Source organism: Muscardinus avellanarius (assembly GCF_963383645.1).
Source record: "Muscardinus avellanarius genome assembly, chromosome: 17".
Classification (NCBI taxonomy): domain Eukaryota; kingdom Metazoa; phylum Chordata; class Mammalia; order Rodentia; family Gliridae; genus Muscardinus; species Muscardinus avellanarius.
In genome coordinates, this window is record NC_137803.1 from 64,231,323 (window position 1) to 64,245,294 (window position 13,972).

Sequence of the window (13,972 nt, forward strand, 5' to 3'; positions counted from 1 at the left end):
AGGCTCCTTTGGGGAGCCGATGGTGCTGGTCTGAGCCTGGCCGGCCTCCCTTGCATAGAGGGAGGTGGACAGAATGCGGTGGCGGGTTATTTGGGGAGGCGACTAGTGCTGCGCAGGTGGCTGTGGGAGTGAATCTTCTTCAGCAGAAGAGCGTCTCAGTCAGTGTTCTAGCTGCGCATGGTGGGGCCTAAATTCCAGTACTTGGAGGCAGGTTCACGGCTGGCCTCAGCAACTTGGGGAGACCTTGTCTGCAAGTGGAAAATAAAATGGGGCTGGAGTGTGGCTCAGAGGACCCCTGGGTCCAACCCCCAGTACAAAAATAAAAGGAAAAAAAAATGGTAGTGGGTTCTGATGTTTATCAATACAGTGGGTCACAGACCTGTTCCTGATCATTGGAGGGCATTTGACCTCCAAGCTACAGCCCCTGCTCTATTTTTTATTCTTTATTTTGAGTCAGGGTCTCACTGAGTTGCGGAGGCCCTCCCTAAATAGCTGAGGCTGTCCGCGAACCGCGATCCTTCACTCTCAGCCTCCCGAGTGCTGGGCTTCCGTGTGCCCCACGCCCGGCCCTGGTGATGTCTGTAAGAGTGGTGCTCTTTTGGTGATGCTCATGAGGCTAGAAGAAGAGTCTTGCTCTTGAGGAAACACTAGATGTAACTAGACTCGTGGTAGGAGAGCTTTTACCTTAAACCTTATTGAAATTCTAGTAGGAAAAATGAATTTAATATTTGGATTCCTGGGCTTTCTGGTCTTTTACTGTCTTTATTTTACTTTAGTCATTCATTTATTTTTTTTGTGGCACTGGGGATTGAACTCAGGGGCATTCTACCTCTGAGCTACACTCCCAACTCTATTATTTTTATTTGGAAACAAGGTTTTGCTAGGTTGATGAGAGCCTCACTACTATATGCCGAAACTGTCCTCAAACATGCTGTCCTCTTGTCTCGGGTTCCCAAGTACTGGGAGTATAGGTATGTGCTTGGCTATTTTACTTATTTTTGGATAAGTGAAACTCAGTGGCATTCTATCTCCAATGGATAAATTGAACCCAGGGCCATTCTACCCCTGAACTATACTCTCAGCCCTGTTTTATTTCTTATTTGAAAACAGGGTCTCACTAAGTCGCAGAAGGCCTTCACTAAGTTGTTGAGGCTGGCCACAAACCTGAGATACTCCTGTCTCAGCTTCCCAAGTACTGGGATTACAGGTATGGCCACAATGCATGGCATTTATTTATTTGCTAATTTATTTGTTTGTGGGGGGCTACTGGCGATGAAACCTAGTGGCATTCTACCTCCGAGCTACCCTAACCCCAGACCTATTTTATATTTTATTTGGAAATAGGGTCTCACTAAGTTGCTGAGAGCCTCACTAAGCTGCTGAGGCTGGCTTAGAACCTACGATCCTCCCGGTCTCAGCCTCCTAAGTACTGGAATTACAAGTGTGCGCTACCACACCCAGCTCTATTTTTGAAACAGGGTCTCCCCAAGTTGTGGAGAGCCTTACTGAGTTGCTGAGGCTGGCCTTGAACCTGTGAGCCTCCTGTCTCAGCCTCCCAAGAACTGGGATTGCAGGTGTGTACCACCATGGCCAGTTAGTTTATTTTTTATTTTGAAACAGGGTCTGGCTTAGTTGCTGCATGCTGACCTTTGAACCTGCATTCCTCCTGTCTCAGCCTTCCAACTACTCTGATTATAGACATCTATAGACACAAGTTCCCCTCCCGCCCCCAGCCTAGCCTTTTTTTTATTCTATATAAATAACTGCATTTAGAACATGCCTGTCGGCAATACAGCAATAGGCAGCTTCTTTTTTTGCTGGTCTGGGAATGGAATCCAGGGGCATTTGATTTGACCTCCAAGCTACATCCCCTGCCCTATTTTTTATTCTTTGTTTTGAAACAGGGTCTCACTAAGTTGCGAAGGGCCCCGTTAAGTAGCTGAGGCTGTCCGCGTTCCTCCGGTCTCAGCCTCCCGAATGCTGGGATTACAAGCGTGCGCCACCACACCCGGCTAGGCAGCTTGTTAGGAATGGATTGAGTTGGGGCAGAACAGGCTCTCAGTGTAGTATACCTTCAACTCCCTCCTTAGACCTCACAAACATGGTGCGGTGCTTTGCACAGACTGTCACTCAGTGCTTAGTATTTGCTAAGTAAACGACTTTGTTTGAGAAAATGGCAGCTTGGTATGCTCAGTGGTTGTGGGGATGAGCCTAAGGGAGGTGGAGTTTGCAGAAACAGAAGGGACAATTGTTGGAGCCAGAACCAGGCGGCAACGGGTCAAGAGAACACAGGTCCTAGAATTGGCAACTTGTGGAAAAGTCTCACTTGGTTTGGAAAAGTCTCACTTGGTTTGGTTGATACAGCGGTGGCACTGCTGTAGTGTGGTGTTCGCTCTGGCCTGTAGGGCTTTGCTCATGTTGCTTGTTGCCGTTCCTTAATCGCTGCTGATGCTTTGAGCCAGGCTGGGCAGAGAAGAGAAATGGAGCGAGATTGGAGGGGTTGGTGAAGCCAGGTCAGAGTGTGCCAAGTAAGAGATGGTTCGCAGAGAATGGTTGATTGTGTGTGTGTGTTTTACTGGGGGTGGAACTCAGGGGTGTTCCGCCCCTGAGCTATATCCCCAGCCCTGTTGTATTTCCTGGAAAATAGGGCCGGGGGGTCTAGCTCTGAGGTAGAACACCTCTAAGTTTAACCCCCAGTACCAAAAATATAAAAAGAATAAAAATTAGAGCTGGGGTGTAGCTTGAAGTACAGTGACCCTGGGTTCAATCCCCAGCACTGTAAAAAAATATATATGTGTAAGAATTAGGATTAGATTTTTTAAAATTTGAAACAGCGTCTTACTAGGCTAACGAGAGTCTTACTACTTTCCGATGTTTTCCTTTAACTTGTGATCCTTTTGCCGCAGCCTCCCAAGTACTGGGATTGCAGGCATGCGACAACACTCCCGACTTGTGTGTGTGTGTGTGTGTGTGTGTCGTGCTGGGGATGAAACCCGGGGCCTATTCTACCTCTAAGCTACACCTCCAGCCCTATTTTTATTATTTTATCTGAAACAGGGTCTCCGTAAGTTGTGGATGAGCTCACTAAGTAGCTGAGGCTGGCGTGAACCTGGGATTCACCTGTCTCAGCCTCCCAAATGCTGGATTACAACGTGCGCCACCACGCCTGGCCTTTCCAAGGGCTTCTAATCTCTGGATTTTGTCTATGGATTATTTTGCATCTTTTCCAGTCTGGTGGATTGGGGTGTGTGCGTGTGTGTGTGTGTGTGTGTGTGTGTGTGTGTGTGTGTCCTCTTCTGCTTTCCCTAAAGTCCCAGTATGTCTGACTTAATATTCTTGCTCCATCAGTTTTATTTGATTTCGTTTACTGATCCTTTATAACTTTGCCCAAATTGCTCCCATTCCTTATTTTTCTCTTTTTTTTTCTCTTTTTTTGCGGGTCTGGGGATGGAACCCAGGGGCACGCTACTTCTGAGCTACACCCTCTGCCCTATTTTTACTCTTTATTTTGAAACAGGGTCTCACTAAGTTGCAGAGGCCTCAGTAGCTGAGGCTGGCGTGAACCTGGGACTCACCCGTCTCAGCCGCCCAAATGCTGGGATTGCAACGTGCACCACCACGCCCGGCCAGCTTCCATTCCTTTGAAGAAAATCTCATACTGCATAATATATTAGAACCATTTCATCATGAAGGCTATCAAGTCTTCTTTACAGGGATTTTTTCATTAGGTTTACTTAAGATTATATGGCTCTAGAGTTCGTACCACACTCTGTCTAGTAAAGGACCTGGGACGCTGGAGTGGCTTCAGGAAATTGCATAACACTGGACCTACCTTTGTTCTGATATATATATATATATATATATATATATATATAATTTTTTTTTCCTGTGTGTCTGAGGATGGAACCCAGGGGCATGCTACCTCTGAGCTATACCCCCTGCCCTGCCCTGTTTTTACTCTCTATTTTGAAACAGGGTCTCACTAAGTTGCAGAGGGCCTCACTAAGCAACTGAGGCTGGCCACGAACTGCGATCCTCTGGTCTCAGCCTCCCAAATGCTGGGATTACCAGCATGTGCCACCACACCCAGCCTGATTTATATTTTAACAAGTGAAGCTACAAAATTTAGACTCATATTTCAGACTTAAATTTTTTTTGTGTGTGTGTGTGGTACTGGGGGTGGAACCCAGGGGGCTTTTCTATCTCTGGGCTATACTCCCAGGCCTATTTTTTTAAATTTATTTTTATTGGTGCATTGTAATCATACATCACATTGGAATATAAGACTTGAGAGGATATAAAAGCACACATCATCCAATTAGCCCTCATCCAGCCCCCATCCCATTCCCTCCCCCTCCCTCGATCCCATGCTTGTTTGGTGATTAACTTTGATACATATGTTTATGTATCTCCTGCTTTTTAAAGAGGCTCCATCCTCCCCTATTCCATACCCTCTGATTGGTCACTTAATTGCTTCACTATAGGGCCCTTTCTATAGCTCGACCACTTCCTGTTGCCCGTTTCCTCCTAGTTATTGCTGATTAGGGGAAGCATCTGATTTTAATTTTCTGCAATATTTCTCTGTGCATGCCGCATTGCAAATACCGATCCCACTCTTGATGGCCCCAGTTGTGGCCTGGCTACCCGGTGGACTGATCAGACCTCGCTGGCTCAAGCAGCGGCCTTGCCTCATGGGAGGCTCCGGTTCTGGCCTCGCTGGCCCCGACACTGGCCTAACCCCTCAGCTGGCTCCGATCCCGGCCTTGAAGGCCCCAGCACCGGCCTTGCCTCACGGAAGGCTCCGATGTTAGCCGATGGCCCCGGCATCGGCCTAACCCCTCGGCAGGCTCCGATCCCGGCCTTGAAGGCCCCAGCACCGGCCTTGCCTCACGGAAGGCTCCGATGTTAGCCGATGGCCCCGGCATCGGCCTAACCCCTCGGCAGGCTCCGATCCCGGCCTTGAAGGCCCCAGCACCGGCCTTGCCTCACGGAAGGCTCCGATGTTAGCCGATGGCCCCGACACTGGCCTAACCCCTCAGCTGGCTCCGATCCCGGCCTTGAAGGCCCCAGCACCGGCCTTGCCTCACGGAAGGCTCCGATGTTAGCCGATGGCCCCGGCATCGGCCTAACCCCTCGGCAGGCTCCGATCCCAGCCTCGGAGGTTCCAGCATCAGCCTTCCTCGCAGCAGGCTCCGATCCCAGCCTCGCTGGCCCCAGCACCGGCCTAACCCCTTAGCAGGCTCCGATCCTGGCCTCAGAGGCCTCAATAACGGCCTTGCCTCACAGAAGGCTCCAATGCCGGCCGTTGGCCCCAGCACCGGCCTAACCCCTTGGCAGGCTCCGATCCCGGTCTCGCTGGCCCCGGCACCGGCCTGACCCCTCGGCAGGCTCCGATCCCGGCCTCGGAGGCCCCAGCACCAGCCTTGCCTCATGGCAGGCTCCAATCCCGGCCACTCTGGCCCCAGCACCGGCCTGACCCCTCGGCAGGCTCCGATCCCGGCCTCGGAGGCCCCAGCACCGGCCTTGCCTCATGGCAGGCTCCGATTCCAGCCTCGTTGGCCCCGGCACCGGCCTAACCCTTCGGCAGGCTCTGATCCCGACCTCAGAGGCCTCAATAACGGCCTTGCCTCACGGCAGGCTCCGATTCCAGCCTCGTTGGCCCCGGCACCGGCCTAACCCCTCGGCAGGCTCTGATCCCGACCTCAGAGGCCTCAATAACGGCCTTGCCTCATGGCAGGCTCCGATCCTGGCCTCGTTGGCCCCGGCACCGGCCTAACCCCTCGGCAGGCTCCTATCCCGGTCTCGCTGGCCCCGGCACCGGCCTGACCCCTTGGCAGGCTCCGATCCCGGCCACGCTGGTCCTGGCACTGGCCCTCCCAGGCCTATTTTATACTTTATTTGGAAACAGGGTCTCACTAAGTTGCTGAGAGCCTCAGTAAGTAGCTGAGGCTGGCTTCAAACCTGTACGATCCTCCCGTCTTAGCTTCCCAAGCGCTGGGATTACAAGCGTGCGCCACCATGCCTAGCTCAACATTTAAAAATTTTTAAAAAGAAAATTTCTATTACTGTAATTGTCAGGGGGAAATATTTACAGTATTTTATCATATAATATTAAGTAATAGCTTAGCATTTCATGCATAGACTTGTTTCATATGTAGCATTCAGAAAAACAGACATTCTTGCAAGGTCGACTATTTCCTTCCCTGTGAGCTCTTATGAAGGAGCTGCAAGTAAAACCTAGAAAGCCAGAAAAGGATGATCTGTTGATTTTATAAGAAAACGCAGGACTTTAAGATAATCTCAAATTAATAGTCAATTTTCATTTATGGGAGAACATGTACATTTATTTGTTATACTTAGAGCTCACAAGTAAATCCTAAATTATGTGATGGGAAATGATTAGTCAAATGTTTGTGTGTGTGTGTGTGTGTATTGTATAGGTGCTGTGGAAGGACCTGGCAAAATACGAAGTATATTGCATGCTTTGAAAATCCATGATTAGCTGGGCGTAGTGGCACACGCTGGTAATCCCTGCGTTTAGGAGGCAGAGACAGGAGGATCTCAGGTTTGTGGCCAGTCTCATGTGGGTGGGCCTGTGCTAGAGCGGCGGGATGTGAGATGGAGCTACCTTGGGGTCAGTAAGGCCCTGACCCAGGCCTTCTGCCTCTTGGCCACAGCCCTGGGACAATTTTCTTTCTTTCTTTCTTTCTTTCTTTCTTTCTTTCTTTCTTTCTTTCTTCTTTTTTTTTTTTTTTTTTGGTGGTACTGGGGTTCCTGGAAGCCCTTCTACCTCCGGGCTACACTCCCAGACCTATTTTTACATTTGGAAACAGGGTCTCCTAAGCTAGCGCAAGCGGCTGACTTCGAACCTGCGCGATCCTCCTGTCTCTGCCTTACAAGCGTGGGGATTACAAGCGTGGGCCACCATGCCTGGCTTCAATTTTATTTCTTATTTTGAAGCAGGGTCTCACTAAGTAGCTGAGGTCAGGGATGCTGACATCACAGAGAGCGCAGGACAGGGGTGCTGACGTCACGGAGAGCACAAGACAGGGGTGCTGACATCACGGAGAGCGCAGGGCAGGGTGCTGATGTCACGGAGAGCACAGGACAGGGGTGCTGACATCACGGAGAGCGCAGGGCAGGGTGCTGACGTCACGGAGAGCGCAGGACAGCTCCCCAGCCTAATGATTGTGCAGCCCAGGCCTCAGCACTGCTGAGGCTGAGGCACCTTGGGTCGAGGGCTTCTCTGCTGATGGGAAATGTTCTTGAGGTATTTTGAAGCACTGTTGGGTTTCTCTGTGATGTTGGAGATGAAGTTTTGAGATCCAGAACATCAGTAGAGGTGGGTTTGCACGTGTGATGGTCTAGTGGGCAGCTCAGGTATCTACCTGCCCAGTCTTTTTCTTTTTTTTGCGGGTCTGGGGATGGAACCCAGGGGCATTTCACCTCCGAGCTACCCCCCTACCCTATTTTTTATTCTTTATTTTGAAACCAGGTCTCACTGAGTTGCAAAGGGCCTCACTAAGTAGCTGAGGCTGTCCGCAAACTGCGATCCTCCGGTCTCAGTCTCCTGAATGCTGGGATGACAAGTGTGCGCCACCACGCCCGGCTTGCCCTTTTAAGAAGGACCGTGTTTATAGTATGTACAAAGACCTATAAAATTACATGCATTTTGGGAATTGCTCTAAATATCTATGAGTCTTAGATCTAGTTATTGATGAGATTTGGTTATGCTGTGTGTATCAGAGACGTGATTTCGTTGCATGAGAAAGTTTGTCATGGGATGAGAAGTTTGGAGATGGGAGTTCAGGGCTGTTAGTTGATTCTGTAATGTCACCAAGCCTGCCCCTCTATTTCTTTTCTTTTCTTTTTTTTTTTTTGTGGTACTAGGGGTGGAACCCAGAGGCTTTTCTACCTCCGGACTACACTCCCAGACCTTTTTTATATTTTATTTGGAAACAGGGTCTCACTGAGTTGCTGAGAGCCTCACTAAGTAGCTGAGGCTGGCTTCGAACTTGTGCAGTCCTCCTGTCTCAGCCTCCCAAGCGCGAGAATTATAAGCATATATCACTGTGCCTGGCTTCAGAATTTATTTATATTCAATGCATCGAACCCCTGCGATCCTCCTGTCTCCGCCTCCCAAGCGTGGGGGTGGGGGGGATTAAAAGCGTGCGGCACCACGCCCGGCCTGTCCCTCTATTTCTACTTTTCTTGGAACCTGCTTTTTACCTGTGGGCCTAGGAGGACCCTCCCCCGACCCTGACAGCAAAACTTGTATTCCAGGCAGACCCAAGTGAGAGGGCCAGGGGTCTGCTGAGCAGGTCTTCTGTTGTTTGGTTTTGTGAGATTGACTCTCAATACATTGCCCAGACTGGCCTCCAGCGCTGGGCGCAGGTGCCTTTCCCACCTCGGCCTCCCGAGCAGCGGGCCCTCGCACATGCCGCTCTGCCGGCCGTGGTCTCTTTGTGAACCTTTTCCTACAGCACAACTGAGTGGCTTTGTTTCTCAATAGAGATTGGTGCAGGGGGCTTCCTTTTTCTTTTTGAGAATTGAGAGAGTGGACTCCCTATAAGAGTTCTTTTTATTCTTAGCTGAGAAAACAAAATGTATATTTGTTATGACATTTCTTCAAGGACTTGGAATGAGCTTTGGCCGTCCCATTATGTATTTGGGAGGGGGTTGGGGGGTTGAGCAAAGTGGTATTCCACCTCTGAGCTATACCCCAACCCTACTATTTATTTACTTATTATTATTCTTATTTTCAGTACTGGGGATTGAACCCAGGAACTCCGAGCTACACCACCAGCCCTATTTTTTATTCTGTATTTTGAAACAGGATCTCACTAAGTTGTGGAGGGCCTCACAAGGTAGCTGAGGCTAGCCTTGAACCCTCAATCCTCCTTTCTCAGCCTCCCAAGCACGGGGATTTTTTTTTTTTAAAGTCTTGTTTAGCTGGGCATGGTGGCACAGGCTTGTAATCTCCGTGCTTGGGAGGTGGAGACAGAAGGATCAGGCAGGTTTGAAGCCAGAAGCAAAGCCAGCAGCACCGGCTTAAGAGACCCTGTTTAAAAAAAAAATTATATATATATATATATATATATATATATATATATATAGTGTCTGGGAGTGTAGCCCGGAGATAGAAGGGCTTCCAGGAACCCCATTACCACCAAAAAAAAAAAAAAGTCTTGTTTAAAGCTGGGCGTGGTAGCACATGCATGTAATCCCAGCATTTGGAAGGCTGAGACAGGAGAATCGCAGTTCGCGAACAGCCTCAGCTGCTACTTAGTGAGACCCTTTGCAACTCAGTGAGACCCTGTTTCAAAATAAAGAATGAAAAATTGAGTTGGAGGTGTAGCTTGGAGATAGAATGCCCCTGGGTTCCATCCCTGGTACAACAACAACAAATCTTGTTTATAATAGCAATGAGATTATACGCTTGCAAACCCAGGTAACAGACAGGGATGGAAATAATGAAATAGAGGCTAACGATCAACTAGGATCAGCAATGTCTTTTGGAAAGACTAAGGAAATTTTTTAAAAACTAAAATTAAAGTTTGAGTTACTTATTTTGTGTGTTTGTTTTATGGTATAATTACAGTTTATAGGCATCCTATTTACACCCATAATTATTAAAACACTTTGTATTTTTTGTCTCACATTTTATCTCTTCTCAGCTGGGCACAGGATGAACTTGTAATGGGCAAGAGGATCACAAGGCCCAGGCCAGCATGGGCAACTTTTTTTTTTTTCCAGTACTGGGGGTGGGATCTAGGGGCATTCTACCTCTAAGCTACACTCCCAGCCTTCTTTCTTTCTTTATTTTTTTCTGAAACAGGGTCTCACTGGGTTGCAGGGGCCTCACTAAGTAGCTGAGGCTGTCCGTGAACCGCGATCCTCCTGTCTCTGCCTCTCAAGCACAGGGATTCCAAGTGTGCGCCACCACGCCTGGCTAATATTTTTCTTTTTAAAGCGTGGGTCTCCTTCATTTGTAGAGTTACCTAGGCTTCCGTCTCTAGTACCAGTAGCGAATAATTGAGTTTACGGCTCCTTGAAATGAGGTAGAGGTTTAACAAAATGTGTACAGAGAATATATATATATATATATATATATATATATATATATATATATATATATATATATTTTGGTGGTGCTAGGGGTGGAACCCAGGGGCTTTCTACCTCCAGGCTACACTCCCAGACCTATTTTCTATTTTATTTGGAAACAGGGTCTCACTGAGTTGCTGAGAGCCTCACCAAGTAGCTGAGGCTGGCTTTGAACTTGTGCAGTCCTCCTGTCTCAGCCTCCCAAGCGCGAGAATTATAAGCATATATCACTGTGCCTGGCTTCAGAATTTATTTATATTTAATGCATAAACCATCAGATTTTTTTGTGTGTGTGGTGCCAGGGATTGAACCTGGGGACATTGTAACTCTGAGCTACACCCCTGATTCTATTTTTTTTATTCTTTTAAAAAAATTTTTAAAACAGTCTCACTGAGTTGTGAAGGGCCTTGAGGCTGTCCTCGAACCCGATCCTCTGGTCTCCACCTCCTGCCTGGCCCCAGCTCAATTTTTTATTCTTTATTTGGAAACAGGGTCTCACTAAGTAGCTGAGGTTGCCCATGAACCCAGATCTTTCTGTCTTAGCCTCCCAAAATGCTGGGATTACAAGCTTGTGCCACCATGCCTGGCTAATAATTTTTTTAAATGCTTTCAAAGTTTCTTTTTTTTTTTTTTTTAAACAAGTGTGTACCGCACATCTGGCTCAAGAACAGGGTTTTTTTTGTTTTTGATTTTGTTTTTGTTTTTGGTAGTACTGGAGATTGAACCCAAGGCCACTCTACTTCAGAGTTACACTCCAGCCCTATTTTTCTATTATTGTTGAAACATTCTCACTAAGTTGCGGAAGGCCTCACTAAGTAGCTGAGGCTGTTTGTGCATCCGTGATCCTTAGTACTGGGATTACAAGTGTACACTACCATCCCCGGCTTCAAAAATAGTTTTTATATTTTATTTTAGCATTGAGAATAAGTCAGGCTTTTTTTTTTTTTTTGAAGATTTAAAGAAGTTTATTAAAAGATAGAAATACAGAAAATAGAAATACAGCTCCATACCAGACTGGCATGGAGGGGTGACTCGAATGAATACACCCTAAGTCAGGCTTTTTCCTTGCTGATAATGCTGCTGAAAATATGGTGAGCGTTCCAGAAACCTGCTGCACGTTCTGTGAGAAGTGTGTCAAACATCAACCCCACAGAGAGACACAGTATGAGAGGCCAAGGTCTCCATGTGCACAGGGAATGTGGCCTCATGGCAGGAAGCAGAGTGGCACAGTGGGCAGACCAGGCGAAGCTGTGTTTTGCCCAGCTGCAGGTCCAAGAGGGTGTGCTAAGTGGTGCAAGCATTCTAAACTGGGAGAAGATGAGAGAAAGGACCGTGTGATCTAGCTCCTGCTTCAGCTTCTGTTTTATTATGAGGACACTAGAATTGTGATTACGATCATTAAAAAATCAGATTTGCTTCAGCCTTGGAGAGCGTATTTATGCAAAATTAAATGAACACAGCAGCAAATTTCTACTTTTTTTTTTACAATATGGGAAAGGGGTTAACAAATGTTATGCTTTATTGGCTGGGAAAATATGCTTTCTATATAAAATTTAAGAGGGGTATTAAAGTATATTTTTGTTATTTTAAGGAAATTCGAAATGAGTCCCATGACTATCCTCATAGAGTGGCCAAGTTTCCAGAAAACAGAAATCGAAACAGATACAGAGATGTAAGCCCATGTAAGTACTTGTGGGTTTGTGTGCATGTGTATGTGCTTTGGTTTGCTTTAAGAGGAAGGACACAGTGAACAGCAGGGTTTGGGTTAGGGTTGATAAGTGCAGGAAACGTTTTTGCTGTACTGGGGATGGAACCCAGGGACTTTCCTCCAGCAAGGTCTTCATTCTTGTTTTTTTTTTTTTTTTTTTTTTTTTGGTACTGGGGGTGGAACCCAGAGGCTTTTCTACCTCCGGGCTATTCTCCCAAACCTATTTTATGCTTTGTTTGGAAACAGGGTCTCACTAAGTAGCTGAGGCTGGCTTTGAACCTATGTGATCCTCTTGTCTTAGCCTCCCAAGCGCAGGGATTACAAGTGTGCGCCACCACGCCCAGCTCAGGAAACTTTTAAAGTTAAAAAATTATATTCTTAGTGCCGGGCGTGGTGGTGCACACTTGTTATCCCCACGCTTGGGAGGTGGAGACAGGAGAATCGCGCAGGTTTGAAGCCAGCCTCGTTGATTTAAGAGACCCTGTTTCCAAATAAAAATATAAAATAAGTCTGGGAGTGTAGCCCGGAGGTAGAAGGATTTCCAGGAACCCTAGCACCACCAAAAAAAAAAAAAAAAAAAAAAAAAAAAAATTCTTAAAAGAAAAATTTGAAGACAAGGTATAATAGAAAGAAAAACAATTACTCATAATTATTTCATCCTTCAACCAGAGCTGACACCGTTTTGTGGGACCTGTTTTGTATTTCCTACCAACCATTTATTCTTCGTATGCATATTTTTATTTAGTCACAGTCCTATATATGTGTATGTAATATATTTATATACATACTTGTCATATTATTTCATGACTTGTGAATATTGTGTTGGTGTAGCTTGCCTTCTGCTGAATTTACAAAAGTAGTGTATATTCATGGCAGAAAATTGATCAACCACAGAAAAGTGTGAGTTAGGAAAAGAAAGAACAAAGTACCTCTTAGGCTTATAGTTTTTTGGCATTTTTCTGAATGAATACATAAATACATCCTTTTAAATTCAAAAGTAGAATCTTACACATACTAATTTGTAGCTCTATTTCTTTTTCTTTTTATTTTTTCGGGTCTGGGAATGGAACCCATGGGAATTCTACCTCCGAGCTACACCCCCTGCCCTATTTTGTATTCTTTAATTTGAAACAGGGTCTCGCTCAGTTGCAAAGGGCCTCACTAAGTAGCTGAGGCTGTCTGCGAATCGCGATCCTTTGGTCTCAGCCTCCTGTATGCTGGGATTACAAGCGTGCGCCACCACGCCCAGCTTGTAGCTCTTTTTCTATTTAGCAATACATGTAAACATTTCCTACTATAAAACAACCTTTGGGAGACTGAAACTGAAGGATTACATTTGCATTCAGCCTCAGTAACTTAGTGAGGCCCTCTGAAACTTAGTGAAACCTTGTGGTGGCGCACGCTTGTAATCCCCGCGCTTGGGAGGCTGAGACAGGAGGATGGCACGGGTTCGAAGCCAGCCTCAGCTACTTAGTGAGGCTCTCAGCAGCTTAGTGAGATCCTGTTTCTAAATAAAATATAAAATAGGTCTGGGAGTGTAGCCTGGAGGTAGAAGGGTTTCCAGGAACTCTAGTACCACCAAAAAAAAAAGACATTCAATAATATTTATAGCAGCATCACTCAGTATTCAGTAACTGGACATCCGAGACTCCAATGTCCACATAGAGTGGAGTGGATAAATATAGTATACTTATACAGTACTAAAATATGTATGAATTTCAAATATATGCAACAGTACAGACCAAATTTGTAAAGTTCAGAAACTAAGAAATAAGATAATCCACACTGGTGAATTTTTTTTCCGTGTGTGTGTGTGTGTGTGTGTGTGTGTGTGTGTGTGTGTGTGTGTGTATGGCACTGGGGATTGAACACGGGCATTCTACCTCTGAGCTACACCCCCATCCCTATATTATACTTTATTTTGAAACAGGGTCTCACACTAAGTTGCAGAGGGCCTCACAAGTTGCTGAGGCCGGCCATGAACCCGGATCCTCCTGTCTCAGCATCCCAAGTACAGGGATTACAAGCATGTGCCACCACGCCTGGCTAGTAGAGACTTAATAAAAATAAAAAATTGAACTGGCCGTGGTGGTGCACGTTTGTAATCCTAGTCCTGGAAAGCTGAGATAGAAGGAGCACAGGTTCATGGCCAGCCTC

The 13,972-nt window shown here is 46.6% G+C and overlaps 1 protein-coding gene across 1 annotated transcript in view; it reads left to right on the forward strand.

Moving 5' to 3' along the window:
* Positions 1 to 13,972, forward strand: part of PTPN2 (protein tyrosine phosphatase non-receptor type 2) — a gene marked incomplete at both ends in the record, with an annotated part of 59,094 nt that overhangs the window by 3,935 nt on the left and 41,187 nt on the right. Inside the window, one exon of the mRNA XM_080714585.1 lies at positions 11,699 to 11,789. Coding sequence (XP_080570711.1) covers positions 11,699 to 11,789 — 91 coding nt within the window. The remainder of the gene's footprint in view (positions 1 to 11,698; positions 11,790 to 13,972) is intronic.